Source organism: Mytilus trossulus, chromosome 3 (genome assembly GCF_036588685.1).
Source record: "Mytilus trossulus isolate FHL-02 chromosome 3, PNRI_Mtr1.1.1.hap1, whole genome shotgun sequence".
In the NCBI taxonomy this organism is placed as follows: Eukaryota; Metazoa; Mollusca; class Bivalvia; order Mytilida; family Mytilidae; genus Mytilus; species Mytilus trossulus.
This window is the reverse complement of record NC_086375.1, coordinates 948,374-963,384: the sequence shown is the minus strand read 5'-3', so window position 1 is coordinate 963,384 and position 15,011 is coordinate 948,374. Positions and strand designations below refer to the sequence as shown.

The 15,011-nt window shown below is 32.0% G+C and overlaps 1 protein-coding gene across 1 annotated transcript in view; it reads right to left on the bottom strand.

Moving 5' to 3' along the window:
- LOC134709808 (tRNA (32-2'-O)-methyltransferase regulator THADA-like) overlaps positions 1 to 15,011 on the bottom strand; it is a 92,275-nt gene that overhangs the window by 50,813 nt on the left and 26,451 nt on the right. The window contains exons 12-13 of the mRNA XM_063569947.1: positions 3,169 to 3,303; positions 768 to 843 (exon numbers count right to left, since the gene is read on the bottom strand). Of these exons, the coding sequence (XP_063426017.1) occupies positions 768 to 843; positions 3,169 to 3,303 (211 nt within the window). The remainder of the gene's footprint in view (positions 1 to 767; positions 844 to 3,168; positions 3,304 to 15,011) is intronic.

Below are 15,011 nucleotides of genomic sequence, written 5' to 3'. Positions count from 1 at the left end.
TCATAGATTTCTATTTACTTATACTAAAGTTATTTTTCAAAAACCAAGAATAATGCTTATTTTGGCCCTTTTTTGGCCCCTAATTCCTAAACTGTTGGCCTGGACCCAAACTCCCAAAAATCAATCCCAACCTTCCATTTGTTGCCATTAATGTTGTGTTTAAATTTCATAGATTTCTATTTACTTTTGTAAAGTAATTGTGCGAGAATCGAAAATTATGCTTATTTGGGCCCTGTGTTTGCCCCTTATTCGGAAACAGTTGGGACCCAAACTCCCAAAATCAATCCCAACCTTCCTTTTGTGGTCATAAACCTTGTGTTTAAATTTCATAGATTTCTATTAGCTTATACAAAAGTTATTGTGCGAAAACCAAGAATAATGCTTATTTGGGCCCTTTTTTGCCCTAATTCCTAAACTGTTTGGACCAAAACTTCCAATATCAATCCCAACCTTTCTTTTATGGTTATAAACCTTGTGTTTAAATTTCATAGGTTTCTATTAACTTAAACTAGAGTTATAGTGCAAAAGCCAAGAAAATGCTTATTTGGGCTCTTCTGGCCAGGTGAGCTAATTAAAAGAGAATAAACAAAGTATGACAGCTACAGGAATTCAACTTAAGAGATTGGCAATTGTAGTCCACAGCTTAGATTTTGTAGACCACATATATAGTCCTATACAAGAAAAGCAGGAATTTAAGTAGCCCACACCAAATTTTCGGGGCCATTGGTGAGTTGGTCCATGCTAATTACAGGCCCTGGCAGACTTACCAGATTGTGTTGACAGTTGTTTCAGTATGTATGGCAGTATTTCTTTATCCTTCTTCAATAGTTTGGTCAAAATATACTGAAAAATCAACATGAAGTCAGTACTCCACAAAAATAATGTTATGAATCTTATTCTTTATTGTTCAGTGTGGTGTACCCTTTAAAAGCATCTTAGTGATTAAAATGAAGCGAGCAGAAAATACTGTATCACAAATATAAATATAACTGCAATTATGATTTTTTCAGTCTTTATACACCATTAATCAAACTTGTTCATTTCAAGTCCTTATTTTTGAACTGATTATCATTAACAAAAACCAGATGCTCCACAGGGCCCAGCTTTATACGACCGCAGAGGTTGAACCCTGAACGGTTGGGGCAAGTAGCTCTAAATTTGGATTGTGATTAAATAGTTGACACAGCATAGGTTTCTGACACAGAATGAATGTGGTCTAATGAACTTTTAATTTTTTTTTGCCCTTAATTCACTTAATGCTGTTGAATATTAATCCTCTCAAAAAATTGTTTGGAGAAATTTTCTTTTTATTTATGAAATCTGAAATGAGAAAAATTGAACCCTCCCCCCCCCCCCCCCAATTTTTTTTTTCACATCCCCCTTTCCCTTATTCTGAAACTGATCTCAATTCAAATTTGTAATGGCGGTTGCAACAATAACTACTCATCTAAATACATCATAAAATATTAAAATGTAAAAATAGTGCACTGAATGGTAATGATTGTTTTAATTTATCAGTTGGTAGTAAAAATAAATATGCATTGTATATTGTATAAAACAATGATTTAAGTTGATTCCAACTACTACTCTGGACAAAGAAAGATATCTCCAATTGAAAATTACTTGCTATTGTGCAATATTGTGCAATAAGATATTTTTTGCTATTGCGCAATTCTGTGCAATTTAAAATACTTGCTATTGCACAATACTGTAAAATTGAAAATTTCTTGCTATTGTGCAATATTTTGCAATTGAAAATTTCTTGCTATTGCACAATACTGTGCAATTGAAGATTTCTTGATATTTACCCCAACCCCAATTATTCAATGTTTGATGAAATCAAACAAAGTTTAATTCTGGACCCTTTAGCCCTTTACTCCTAAACTGTTGGGACCAAAACTCCCAAAATCAATCCCAACCTTCCTTTTATGATCATAAATCTTGTGTTTAAATTTCATAGATTTCTATTTACTTATACTAAAGTTATGGTGTGAAAACCAAGAAAAATGCTTATTTGAGACCTGTTTTTTGCCCCTTATTCCTAAACTGTTTGGACCTCAATTCCCAACCTTCCTTTTGTGGTCATAAACCTTGTGTTTGAATTTTATTGATTTCTATTTACTTATACATTGTGTACTAATGTTATGGTGCAAAAACCAAGAAAAATGCTTATTTGAGACCTGTTTTTGGCCCCTTATTCCTAAACTGTTGGGACCTAAATTCCCAACCTTCCTTTTGTGGTCATAAACCTTGTGTTTGAATTTCATTGATTTCTATTTACCTATAATAATGTTATGGTGCGAAAACCAAGAAAAAGGCTTATTTGAGACCTGTTTTTGGCCCCTAATTCCTAAACTGTTGCGACCTCAACTCCCAAAATCAATCCCAACTTCCATATGTGGTCATAAACCTACTGGTTGTCCAATTCATCTGAAAATTTCAGGATAGATAGATGTTGACTTGATGAACAATCGAACGCCTATGTCAGATTTGCTCTAAATGCTTCCGTTTCAGAGTAATAAGCCAAAATCTACATTTTACCCCTATGTACGTTCTATTTTTAGCCATGGTAGCCATCTTTGATGGTTGGCTGGGTCACCAGACACATTTTTTAAACAATATACCCCAATGATGATTGTGGCCAAGATTAGTTAAATTTGGCTCAGTAGGTTCAGAGGAGAAGATTTTTGTTAACGACACCAGACGATGACACCAGACGCCAAGTGATGAGAAAAGCTCTGTATGTATAACACCTTTATCTAATTGAACAAGCTCTGCTTATACTTTGGGAGCTCAATGCTGGTTTTGGGGAGCTTCTAACAAGATCATATGGTTCAATGATGTGATTTGTATAATGTTTGTCTTTTCATCTATTTTATTTTGACCATGGTATTTTTTTGTTTGACCCTGGCATTGTCTGTCTCTCTTCATATCATGTTTTTGAATTGTTCCATTCCTAATGTCTTACTTGTTCTTATATACCAGTATGTTAACTGTTGCCTGCCTGTTCAACTGTACTCAGAGGCAGATTTAGGGGGGGGCACTTTTTGGGGGAAAATTTGGTTGCATATATAGGGAATCACTGACACGTGACTGGAGCGAGCCCCCTCTTAGACAGTCAATGGGCCCCCACTTATGAAAATTTCTAGATCTGCCAGTGGTACTAACCTCTATAACATTGTTTATTTGTTGTCTGTTGTCCAGAGCTAGAACTTTCAGCATAGGATCTATCCACATTGACATCCATTTCTCTGGCTTTTCTTTCTGATGTTTAAAAGACAACTGTATGTACAATTCACTGGCCTGTAAAAAATAACATAAAAAAATCTAAATTAAACATAGTTGAAACATATGAATTATGAAAATTTAACATAATATGAGAGGTTGATGGCAGGATTGTTCTACGTCAGGCTGTGCCTAATATTAAAGGTGTTTGTTAAAAACATATTTAACTGTCTACAGAAAACATGTATGGCCTTCTGAAACACATTTTTCTGACTTTGTGCAGACCAGATTGATTGATGGCCGGGTTCAACTAGACCCCAATTAAACAGACCATTAAGATAGAAGTCAGGGGCACCTGCCTAGTGTGGGATTCAAACTTACAACCTCCGTGTTGACAGGATAGTGAGACAGTAGTTTGACTACTTAGGCTCCTCCTACATAGTAGAAAAGTAATGAAAAGCAAAATTTTGTGCCCAATTGTTTTTAAAATAACTTATGAAAAGATTAGGCTCCTCCTACATAGTAGAAAGGTCATGAAAAGCAAAGTTTTGTGCCCAATTTAAAAAGAAATATCTTATGAAAAGATTTAATATTCTATATTAGCTATATACAGTAATAGATAAGATAAACAACAAAATGAATTAACATTAATAAATGATATAGTTATGATATTAATCTTTATGTATACAATGACTCTGATTTGATAAATAACATCAAAAAGTAAATATATGACATAATGTGTACAGTGTACACCAGATAATATTTTTCTATCCAATATAGTGCTGTTTATAGTCTGGATTTTTCATTGCAATGGCATTATCCAAATCGGTCATACAGGGCCAAATTCCAGTGACCTGTCAGTTGTGTGAGGAATCTAAAGAGATTAAGTGGAAATGTTTACATTGCGACCTCTTCTTGTGTACAAAATGTCAGAGACTACACGAGAAAGTTAAATCCACGGATCAGCACACAATCATTGACCTTGCTACATATCAGCTTCAAAACAAGGATAAACAAAATTTTAGTAACATTCCATGCGGAATTCATAGTGGACAAAAGTGTTGTCTTTTTTGTCAATCTTGTGAAGAAGTTGTCTGCCCTTTGTGTATATCAAAAATTCACAATGAACACAAAATGATTAAATTAGCTGAAGGTTATGATTTTATCATGAAAGCTATGAAAAATTTGCATATTGAAGACAAATTAAAGCAACATTTGAAAATATTAGATGATCTTGGGAAAGTGAAAGATTCAGAAGATGAAAAATATGATATAGAGAAGACAAAAATTATTAATCGAGATACAATATTAAAGGATGAAGTTTTAGAAAATACAAGAAAACTTTTAGAAGAACTAAATGAAAGAAGAAAAAATATAGTGACATCAGTGAATGAAGAAGAAAATAGATTAAAGGAGATCAACAGAGATTTAGAAATAAGAGAGAAGGATATTAGCCAAGCATTAAACTCCCAAAATGCAATTCAAGTTTTTGACCTATTTTTAGTTGAGAAAATGTTGGAACAAACAAGTGCAGATCCCTTTGACACTAGAATTGTAAAAGTTGCCAATATTTATACCGGGAGAACAAGTGATTCAAGATTTTGTCTTTGGATCATTCGTTGATGTTGACCAATGCGAAACAGAACTTTATAGTAGAGTTAATGTACATGAAAGACCTTAAAGGAAACAGTTCAGAATATTTTCATTGTTTTATCATAACTATTGTCATTTATCATGATTGTTTAAGATAAAAATTTGCATGCTTAGATTTTAGTTATAAATAACATGTTTTAAGTAACAGTAAAGTGAAGAAAAGTTATTTTACATTGGATGCTATGAATTACTGTGGTTTCCCAGTGAAATTAAAACTGATAATTTCACATGTGAAATAGCTGATATTTTTATACTCCTCTGATGTCATAGAACAATAAGTGTTGTCAAGACTTTGTTGATAACCTCCCATCAAAACAAATTGTGAAGGAGTACAAAAGATAAAGTTCCTTACATTTTCTATTTTACTTCCATTGTCATTATGTAACACAATAAATATAACTAATCAAAGAATAAAAATTTCGAAAAATATTCAACTTGTTAAAGATTACATTCATGACAACAAATGACACCAAGTGATGAGAAAAGCTCACCTGGACCTCCTCCGGTCTAGGAGAAACTAAGAAACAGCTGGGCCATGAGCGCATGATACGCCTAACGTCTTGTGTGGAAGTTTTATGAAATAATAATAAATAGTTTCTGAGAAAGTTTTAAGCAATAACCATATATTGTTTTTGAGACATGGCGGGACATGTGAAACCCCCAACCCTGTTTTTTATACAAAAAACTAAATATCACTAAAATAAAATTTTGAATCAAAACCAAAAAGTATACAGATCTTTAGATTATTATAACAAGGAAGTGTGTAAAGTTTTAAGCAATAATCATAGATTGTTTTTGAGATACGGCGCAACATGTAAAAAAAAAAACTCCCCCTTTTTTACAAAATACTCAATAACTCAAAAATGCAATTTTGAATCATCACCAAAAAGTATACAGATCTTTAGATTAATATAACAAAGACATGTGTAAAGTTTTAAACAATAATCATAAATCGTTTTTGAGATATGGTGCGACATGTAAAAAAAAACTCCCCCTTTTTTACAAAATACTCAATAACTCAAAAATAAAATTTTGAATCATCACCAAAAATTATACAGATATAAAGATTAATATAACTAAGAAGAGTTTAAAGTCTTAAGCCATAATCAAGAATCGTTTTTGAGATACGGTGTGACATGTGAAAAAACCACACCCCTGTTTTAGTTACAAAGTGCTGTAACTAAAAAAGTTTTAATCTTATTTTCACCAAAAAGTATACAGATCATTTGACTGTCATAAAAAACAACTATCTTAAGTTTCATGAAATTTGGATAAGTTGTTCTCAAGTTATGATGCGACATGTTTACGCCGGACAGCCGGACAGACACCTGACATTTATATATTAACGGGCGTATAAAAACCCCCCCCTGTTTTAGTTACAAAGTGCCGTAACTCAAAAAGTTTTAATCTGATTTTCACCAAAAAGTATACAGATCATTTGACCATCATAAGAAACAACTATGTAAAGTTTCATGAAATTTTGATAAGTCATTCTCAAGTTATGGTGCGACATGTTTACGCCGGACAGACGGACGGACCCTTGACATTAGTATACCATAATACGTCCCGTCAAAATTTTGACTGGCGTATAAAAATCTGACAGATGTTTTTCAGTCAAACCCTTGGTTTATAATCCTTGATTTTGTTAGCTTTTATGGACATCACCTTTCTGAATTCACCTTGGAGCAGTGTATTTCATCAATCCGCTTTTTTTCTAACATAAACAAACGTTCTCTTATCGCCAATTACGATAAGTTAAACCAACACATTAGTGTTAATGATAATATATAAGGTGCAAGAGAGGTCCAACCCAAACCCTTCCTTCATACTACTTATGCTGAATATCAATGGAATAAAGGAAACAGTGTGATACACAGACAACAAAAAGAAACCTATCTTTACCTTTCCTTATTAAAAATAACTCCAGGCAATGACAATAACATTTCTGTACAGCTGTTTCATAAACCACATCTCTTTTCATTTTCACTAGTCGAGGCTTATGATCTCATTCTCCCAACTTTGTACTATGGCGTATAATTAGAGAGCAGGGAAAGTTGCATGCAATTGTTTACTTTTATAAAACAGTGAAAAAAATGTCAATATACTCCAGTTATTGAGAATTAAAATGATTTCAAACTTCTTTGAACTAGCTGTCAGCAACTGGGAATACTCTCTGTTTGTTGTTGGGATGTACAAATTCCAAGGGGACCTTAGTTAGCTGACTATGCAGGACAGGCTTTGCTCATTCTTGCAGGCTGTACGGTGACCTGTAGTTGTTTAAAATATCTCTGTCATTTTGCTCTTGTATGAAGAGCTGTCTCATTGGCAATCAATCATACCAAATCTTAATTTTTGTAATGGTAGATAGATAAAGTTGAAGAGGGAAAAGTTCATTTGTATAAATGACTAATCTTATTATAATACGTAATACCTGTCAAATGACCTTGATTTGATACTTTGTATCTAAAGATAATCAAGTAAATAAATTGATACATTAAATACATTTTTTTTATTATCAAATACGTCTCTGTATGTTATATTTATTAAACAAAATGGATTTTAGTAACATTCAATGTGGACTTCATATAGAACAAAAATGTTGTTTATTTTGTCAACCTTGTGAAGAAGTTGTCTGCCCTTTGTGTATATCAGAAACACATAATGGACACACAATGATTGAATTAGCTGAAGGATATAATCTTGCAGTAAAGAAATTGAAATCTTTAAAATCAAAGGTTGACCAGAAATTAGTTCATAATGACAAATTATTATCCGAACTTACAAATATTAAATCTTCCGTAGATTTAAAATATGAATCAGAGGAGAAGAAAATTCTTAGTCGAAAAAAGACATTAGAGAATGAAGTAAGAGAGCATACTGAAAAACGTTTGAAAAATTTTGATTTGATAAGAGAAATCCAGGCGGAATCCATTAAAGATGGAGAAGATATATCCGAGAAGATCCAAGAAGATTTATACCTCAAAGAAAATAACTCAAGACGAGCCTCTAAATCCGAAAGCACGTCTGAAGTTTTCAGGATATATTCAGAGATTAAAACCCGGGAACAGGTGAATAATCAACCTGTCAACACTATATCTAACAAGTTGCCAACTTTTGTGCCAGGTAAAGAGAAAATTCAAAATTTTTACCTTGGAGCTTTTATTGAAGCTGATGCATTCAAAGTGATAAATCTATACAAAACAGCTCTACCTTTTATTCAAAATTTAGTCTGTTGTGAGGATGGAGCAGTTTGGATAACTCATTATTTTAGCCATAGACTACATAAAATTAAACTGACAAATGAATCATTATGTCAGATGTCTATCATTGAGATAAATACATTTGACATGGCATTTTTACCATCTGGAGACCTACTCCTATCGACAAAGGAATTTAGTCTTAGAACACTTCCCTGCAGCAACAGTAAAGTTGAAACAACAAAATACACTGTGAACCCTTTAATAACTGTTGCTGTCCATGTAACAGGTGACAATAAAATCTTAGTAGGTGCAAGGGAAGACCAAGACAAACCCTTCCCTGTTAATGGTCCTCGTGTGCTAATCGTGTTGAAAATTGATGGAAAAAAAGAAAAAGCCTATCACATAGACAACAAAGGGAAACCTATCTTTACCCTTCCTTACAGACTAACTGCAGACAATGAAAATAATATCTATGTCATTGATATCCTAGATGTAAACCGGAGTGGACAGATACTGGCGTTAGATAAAACCAGTGGAGTGAGATGGATATATAGTGGTCATCCAGATATCAACAAAGAACAACCATTTAGGCCGAAAGATTTAGTGGTGACAAAATCAAACAATATTATATTAGCAGACGGTACAAATCACCATCTTCATATTCTAAATACTTCAGGACATTGTCTTCATTACCTAAGCACTAAGGATCAACTAGGTATTGAGTTGCCATTCTGTTTAGACATTGACAATACAGACACATTGTACATTGGCTGTTACACATACGAAGATGAATCTGAGAAGGAAAATATATATACAGTTCAGATTTCAGGATTCTGAAATCATGATTGTGATTATCTGTTTGTTTCAAGACATGAACAAATATTAAAAACTATTATATTTTTCTGTGACTAGTCTTGTCTATAGATTAACATTTATTTCAACAAAAAAGATAAGTTATTGTATATAGATATAAGACGATTTGCAAACGAGACAACATAATCATTGATTCATGACATAAAATCCCTATGGACACTCAAACCAAAAGAAACAGAGCAGTACTTTATTTGTGTTTTTGATTTTGCCATTTGATAAAGGACTAACTGTTTTGAATTTATCCTATGAGTTTGTTATTTTTGTTATACTTTGTATTATTCTTTTATAGCTGTTCCTAAGCTCAAAGTCACAGTGAGATATTCAGACAAAGCAAAATTTTGATACTTTCACCTCATTAAGTTCCAATTACTTTTTATCCTTTTAATATCAGTATTTGTATGGCAAATTACCATACAAAAAAAAACCATTCGATTTTAACATCAAAATAAATAATTGTGTAAAATACATGTTAATCAGCTACAATCTTATTTTTACAGATCATTTTTAATCTGTTGATAACTTTTTTAACAATGATATTGTTGAGGTTTACATTGACAAAAGCATGTGCACACTTGTTTCTGATGATAAATTTTTATTTCAAGCGAGTAGCATGATATGAAAATTTATCACAAAAAAGTTCATGCATTATTCGGAAAATATCTATCTCTAATTATTATAACCTTTACTGTTTAGTCCTTATTAGGTAATATCCTTTTGAAGTGGTTCAATACTTATACATTCTGTATATCATCACTTTTGCTTAAATGCTTTGTCTATATACCATTTTGGTTTTTTCCTGTTGACATATTTCTTTGTTTAATCAAGATTAAGATTATTATACATATGAAGTTGACTGCTGTTCCCTTCACTATTTTTTTTTTTTTTTACATATTAGGTTTGTTTGTTTTTTTCACACAATGTTGTCAATAAAATGGGATTTTATGCAACTGTCATACAAGGTTTAGCTAGATATAAAACAAGATTTAATCTACTGTTTTCTGCATAAAGAATTGCCTGTACAATTATCAGGAATATGCCACTTATTCAATTTGTTTAAAGTGTTTGAGCCTTTTGATTTTGCCATTTGATTAGGGACTTTCCATTTTGATCTCGAGTTTTTCTGTGAGTTAAGTATTTTGGTGATTTTACTTTTCTTTATTTTTCAATGGATAACACTTTTTTTGGGTTTTGTTGGTGCAGGTGAACCCCAAATTTTAATGTTCAGTGATATACAAATTTTCAAAAGGCTTTTTATATGCAGACATTGGCAAAAACCGAAAATCAAATATCTACAAAGATATATTCAATTTGGTACTGACGAAAATAATTAAAGCGACTGTCAGTATCCAATTCTTGCCTCACTTTATACAAAATTCTTTTCTTAATGTCTATCATGCTTCTTTGAATTCTGAGCATTGAAGAACATTATGTTCATGCTGGTGTGTATTATAAGCTAAAGTCTAATGTCGACAAATTAATAAAAATAAATGATATTGAGCGAATTAGTCCAAAAAATCCTATAACTTATCGCCAGACATTCTCACTGTAACATGTAGAAAGAATTAAAAATAAAAAATAATGAAGGGGCACATCAAGACATATATTAGAAATCTTGGTTGAAAAGTAGATATTTGATAGGACATCTAATAGGGGAGGAGTGACTGCATTAAATTTTCAATGAAAACCTTGCTGATTGCAAAAAAATGCACACATTTGTAAGTGGAAATACCATCATTCAGTTTATATTTCAGGTAATATTAACAAAACATCTTCAAGTTTATTTGCATTACAATTGACATATTTTCAGTTTTCATATTTTCAGAGATTTTGTGATTAAAACTTGGCTCAAAGTACTAGTTTCTTATCATATAATCATGAAAGGAGTAGGTCCAGTAAGGACCAATTTTGGCCTCAAATTTCAGATTTGTCTGACGAAAGATTTTTACCACTTTTTAAACACTTAAGTGTCTATTTCATTTGATTAATTAATTTTTGAGAAAGATTTTAACTCATTCAGTTATTAAAAACTACCCGATTGAAGCTTAAATATGAAAAATCTACCAAATATGCCAAAAAATGTCTCTTTTCAGATGGTTTTTGTCAAAAATGAAAGTGGCCGCATCCGTGTTCATCCTCAATCTTTATATGTTATGTATTATCATCAAATACAACTTCCATTTCAATATTTTGAGTGAACACTAATGCGGCCACTTTCGCTTTACACGGAAACCGTCTAAAATTTAACTAAAATGCTGGAATTGTGAAGATTTCAGTAATTTAGCATGACTTAATGGTGCTAGTACTCAATATATGTGCATTGTATTGTCAAAAACAGCCCATATTCATGTAGCAGAACCATTCCACTATCCAATAAATAACTAAAAGTTTACATTTTAACAATTTTGTAAAACTGATATATTTTGGGGCCAAAAAGGGCTCTTACCGGACCTACTCCTTTGTCTGTTTCCTTTTACAATCCTGTTTGATACGTTTCAAATAGATTTACATTTGACAAATTTTTCAGGTTTCCTGTTTTCACAGATTTTATGATAAAAGTCTTAGTTTTTACATGATATAAATGTTACTGCTTGTCACTAGGTCACTTTTAAAGTTAACTATGAAACTAATTACTGATCTGGTTTTGGACATTTATAGTTCCATGTCATGAGATCTTCTTAAATAAGGCCTCAAGTTGCAAAGTCACTCACCAACCTCCCTCACAGGTCAGATTGACAATGAAAAATATATCCTAAACCTACCTATCTGGAAAGAAAGGGAGTGTAAAGGCATTTCTTGGTAACAGTTCTGTGAGAGGTCATTCAATAATATGTTAAGGTGAATTGTTGAATTGAGTTAATCTCAGATGCCACAAATTTTCGAATGCTGATTTCCTGCAGAGGTTGACCCCTGAACAATTGAACTACAATGGACACTACGTTAAACATTAAAGCTGTTCTGAATTTGGATTGTGATTGCATACTTGACAGAAATTTACAAGCATATTGAAACAAATAACTAACAAAACAAATCACCAACAACCAAAAAAAAAAAGATTTACAAAAAAGGACAAACAATACTCAATAAACATTAACAAGAAATAGTTGTAAATACTATTAATAATTTTCTTATACTTTATTATACATTTTTTATAAAATTCATTAATTGTTGTCAGGGAATAAGACTAAGGTCAATGTAACATATTTACAGGGAAATCAGATAAAATCATATATTATTTGTTTTCTTATGTTTATTTTAGTTCACAATTTAAGATCTCTGTTTTATGAAGGTTAATTGAGGATTCAACTTTCATTCTCGGTACATTGATAGAATCTATTTTTTTTTAAAAATATTTCCTGTTAGTATATCATATCGTATGGACAGATATTTTAGAGGTAGCTATAATCATTTAAAAGATTAACAGGATATCAAATGCTGCTGTACTGAGAAAAAGTACTAAAATAATCATGTGATATACGTTTCCTCTTGTGTAGCGTGAACAAAATTAAAGTTAAAATTAACATTCAAAAACTTAAAATCCACATGATGGCACTATCAAAATCTCTTCAGAGTGGACAAGTTCCAATGTCCTGTCAGATGTGTGAGGAATCTAATGAGATTAAATGGAAATGTTTACTGTGTGACTTTCTCTTGTGTACAAAATGTCAAACACTACATAAAAAAGTGAAATCGACTGACCAGCATACCATAATAGACATTAAGGACATTGCTACTTATCAGCAACAAAGCAAGGATAAACTAGATTTTAGTAACATTCCATGTGAAATTCATGCAGATCAAAACTGTTGTTTATTTTGCCAATCTTGTGAAGTAGTTGTCTGCCCTTTATGTATTACAAAAAAACATGAAAAACACAAGATGATTGAATTAGATTGATTGATTCAAATCTTCTGAAGATTCAAAATATGAATCAGAAAAGCAGAAAATTCTGAGCCGAGAAAAAGTATTAATGGATGAAGTCAAAAAGCATACCAATAAACTTATGAAAGAACTGGATCAGAGAAAGGAGATCCTTGTGAAATCAGTGAATGATGCAGAAAATGGATCAGACAAGATCAACAAAGATTTAAACTTCAGAAAGAAGAATTTAATCCAGGCTATAAATTCTTACAATGCAAATAAAATTTTCAGCATATATTCAGAGGAGAAAACTTCAAGAAATCCAACCATAGAGCATGTCGAAACTACATTTAAAAAGCTACCAACATTTGTGCCCCAAAAACTAGAAGTTAAAGAATTCAAATTTGGGTCATTAGTAGAAACTAATGAGGACAAAAAGCAATTTGAATTTAAAGTGATAAAACAATATAAAACAAAGCTTCCAATTGTTGAAAATTTAGTCTGCATTGATGATGCAGATATATTGATGTCTGGTTTTCCAAATTATGAACTACAAATGCTGAAACTATCAGATGAATCATTAAATAATTTGCACATTTTTAAGAAACATGTGTATAACATGACATCATTACCACCAGGTGGCCTACTTCTTTCTTTAAAGGAATCTAGCCTTAAAATACTTTCCAATAGGAGCAGTAAATTGGAACCAACAAAGTACAAAGTGAAGCCATCAGTAACTCTTGCTGTCCATGTAACAGTTGATCATAAAATCTTAGTGGGTACAAGAGAAAACCAACCAAACTCCTTCCCTGTCAATGGCCCAAGACAAGTTATCATGATGAATATTGATGGAAAAAAGGAAAAAGTCTACCACACAGACAACAAAGGGAGACTGATTTTTACTGTTCCCTTTAGAATAACAACAGACAATAACAAGAACATTTATGTCATTGACACTCTAGATGAAAAGCTGAGTGGAAGGATAGTGGCGTTAAATACAACCAATGGAGTAAGGTGGGTTTGATGTTATATTTGTTATTCTCGTGGTGTATTGTCTGTTGCTTGGTCCGTTTCGGTGTTGTGTCGTTGTTCTCCTCTTATATTTAATGCGTTTCCCTCAGTTTTGGTTTGTTGCCCCGATTTTGTTTCTTGTCCATGGATTTATGAGTTTTGAACAGCTGTATACTACTGTTGCCTTTATTTATAGTGGAAATTCAGATACCAACAAGGAACTAACATTCAAACCTAAAGATTTAGTGGCTTCAAATTCAACCAATATTGTAGTTACAGATATGAGTAATGACATAATTCATATTATCAATACTTCAGGACAGTGTATTCATTATCTTAACACTATTGAACAGTTATGCATTCATTGTCCATGCTCTATAGACATGGATAATACAGGAACACTATACATAGGCTGTTGTAGATACCAAAGTGAACCTGAAGAGGCCAAAATATATACTGTTCAAGTTTCTGGATTCTGATTTTGATTACTTCCCTAATTGGTATTTAGATCATCCTTCTGTTCCTTTGCATGTATTTACAAAATTAAAATAAAATTCAAATTCATAAATTATTTGGTTAATTTCTAAGGCCAATATTAAACAAATATAAAAATGAGAGAACTTTGAAAGACTTTTATTTATTCACAGCTTTTTTTTACTAGGGGCAAGTCAGTGCATTCACTTGTCTAAATTATCTATAACCAAAGAAAATATCTTCAAATTTACTTCCAAGTACATATTTGAATATGGTACTATTCTGTTTAACCTTCAAATTGCAAAAATGGGTAAAAACCATCATTAAAGGCAATTACTCCTATGGAGAGTTTAGTGTAATTTTAGTGACAATTTTGTCCTTCCTGACATGTAGATCTCAACCTGCTGATCATTTTTGATTTTTAGTTATCTATGTCAAGATAATAGGCAGATGCAGCAAGAGTGCACACATTGATATGGCTGAAATCCTTTACTGACCATTGCTTTTATGTTAAAGGTCTAGAAGATAAAGGTTTAACTACAAGTATCACATAAACTTAATATTTAAAAAAAATCATGACAATGAGGGGAGGATCAGATAAATCCTGTCAGATAAAAGACATGTATATCTTACAATCATTCCATACACCACATATAGTTGACATATTGATTACTGTAAAATGACCAAAACACAAAAACCTTAGAATGACCAATGAAT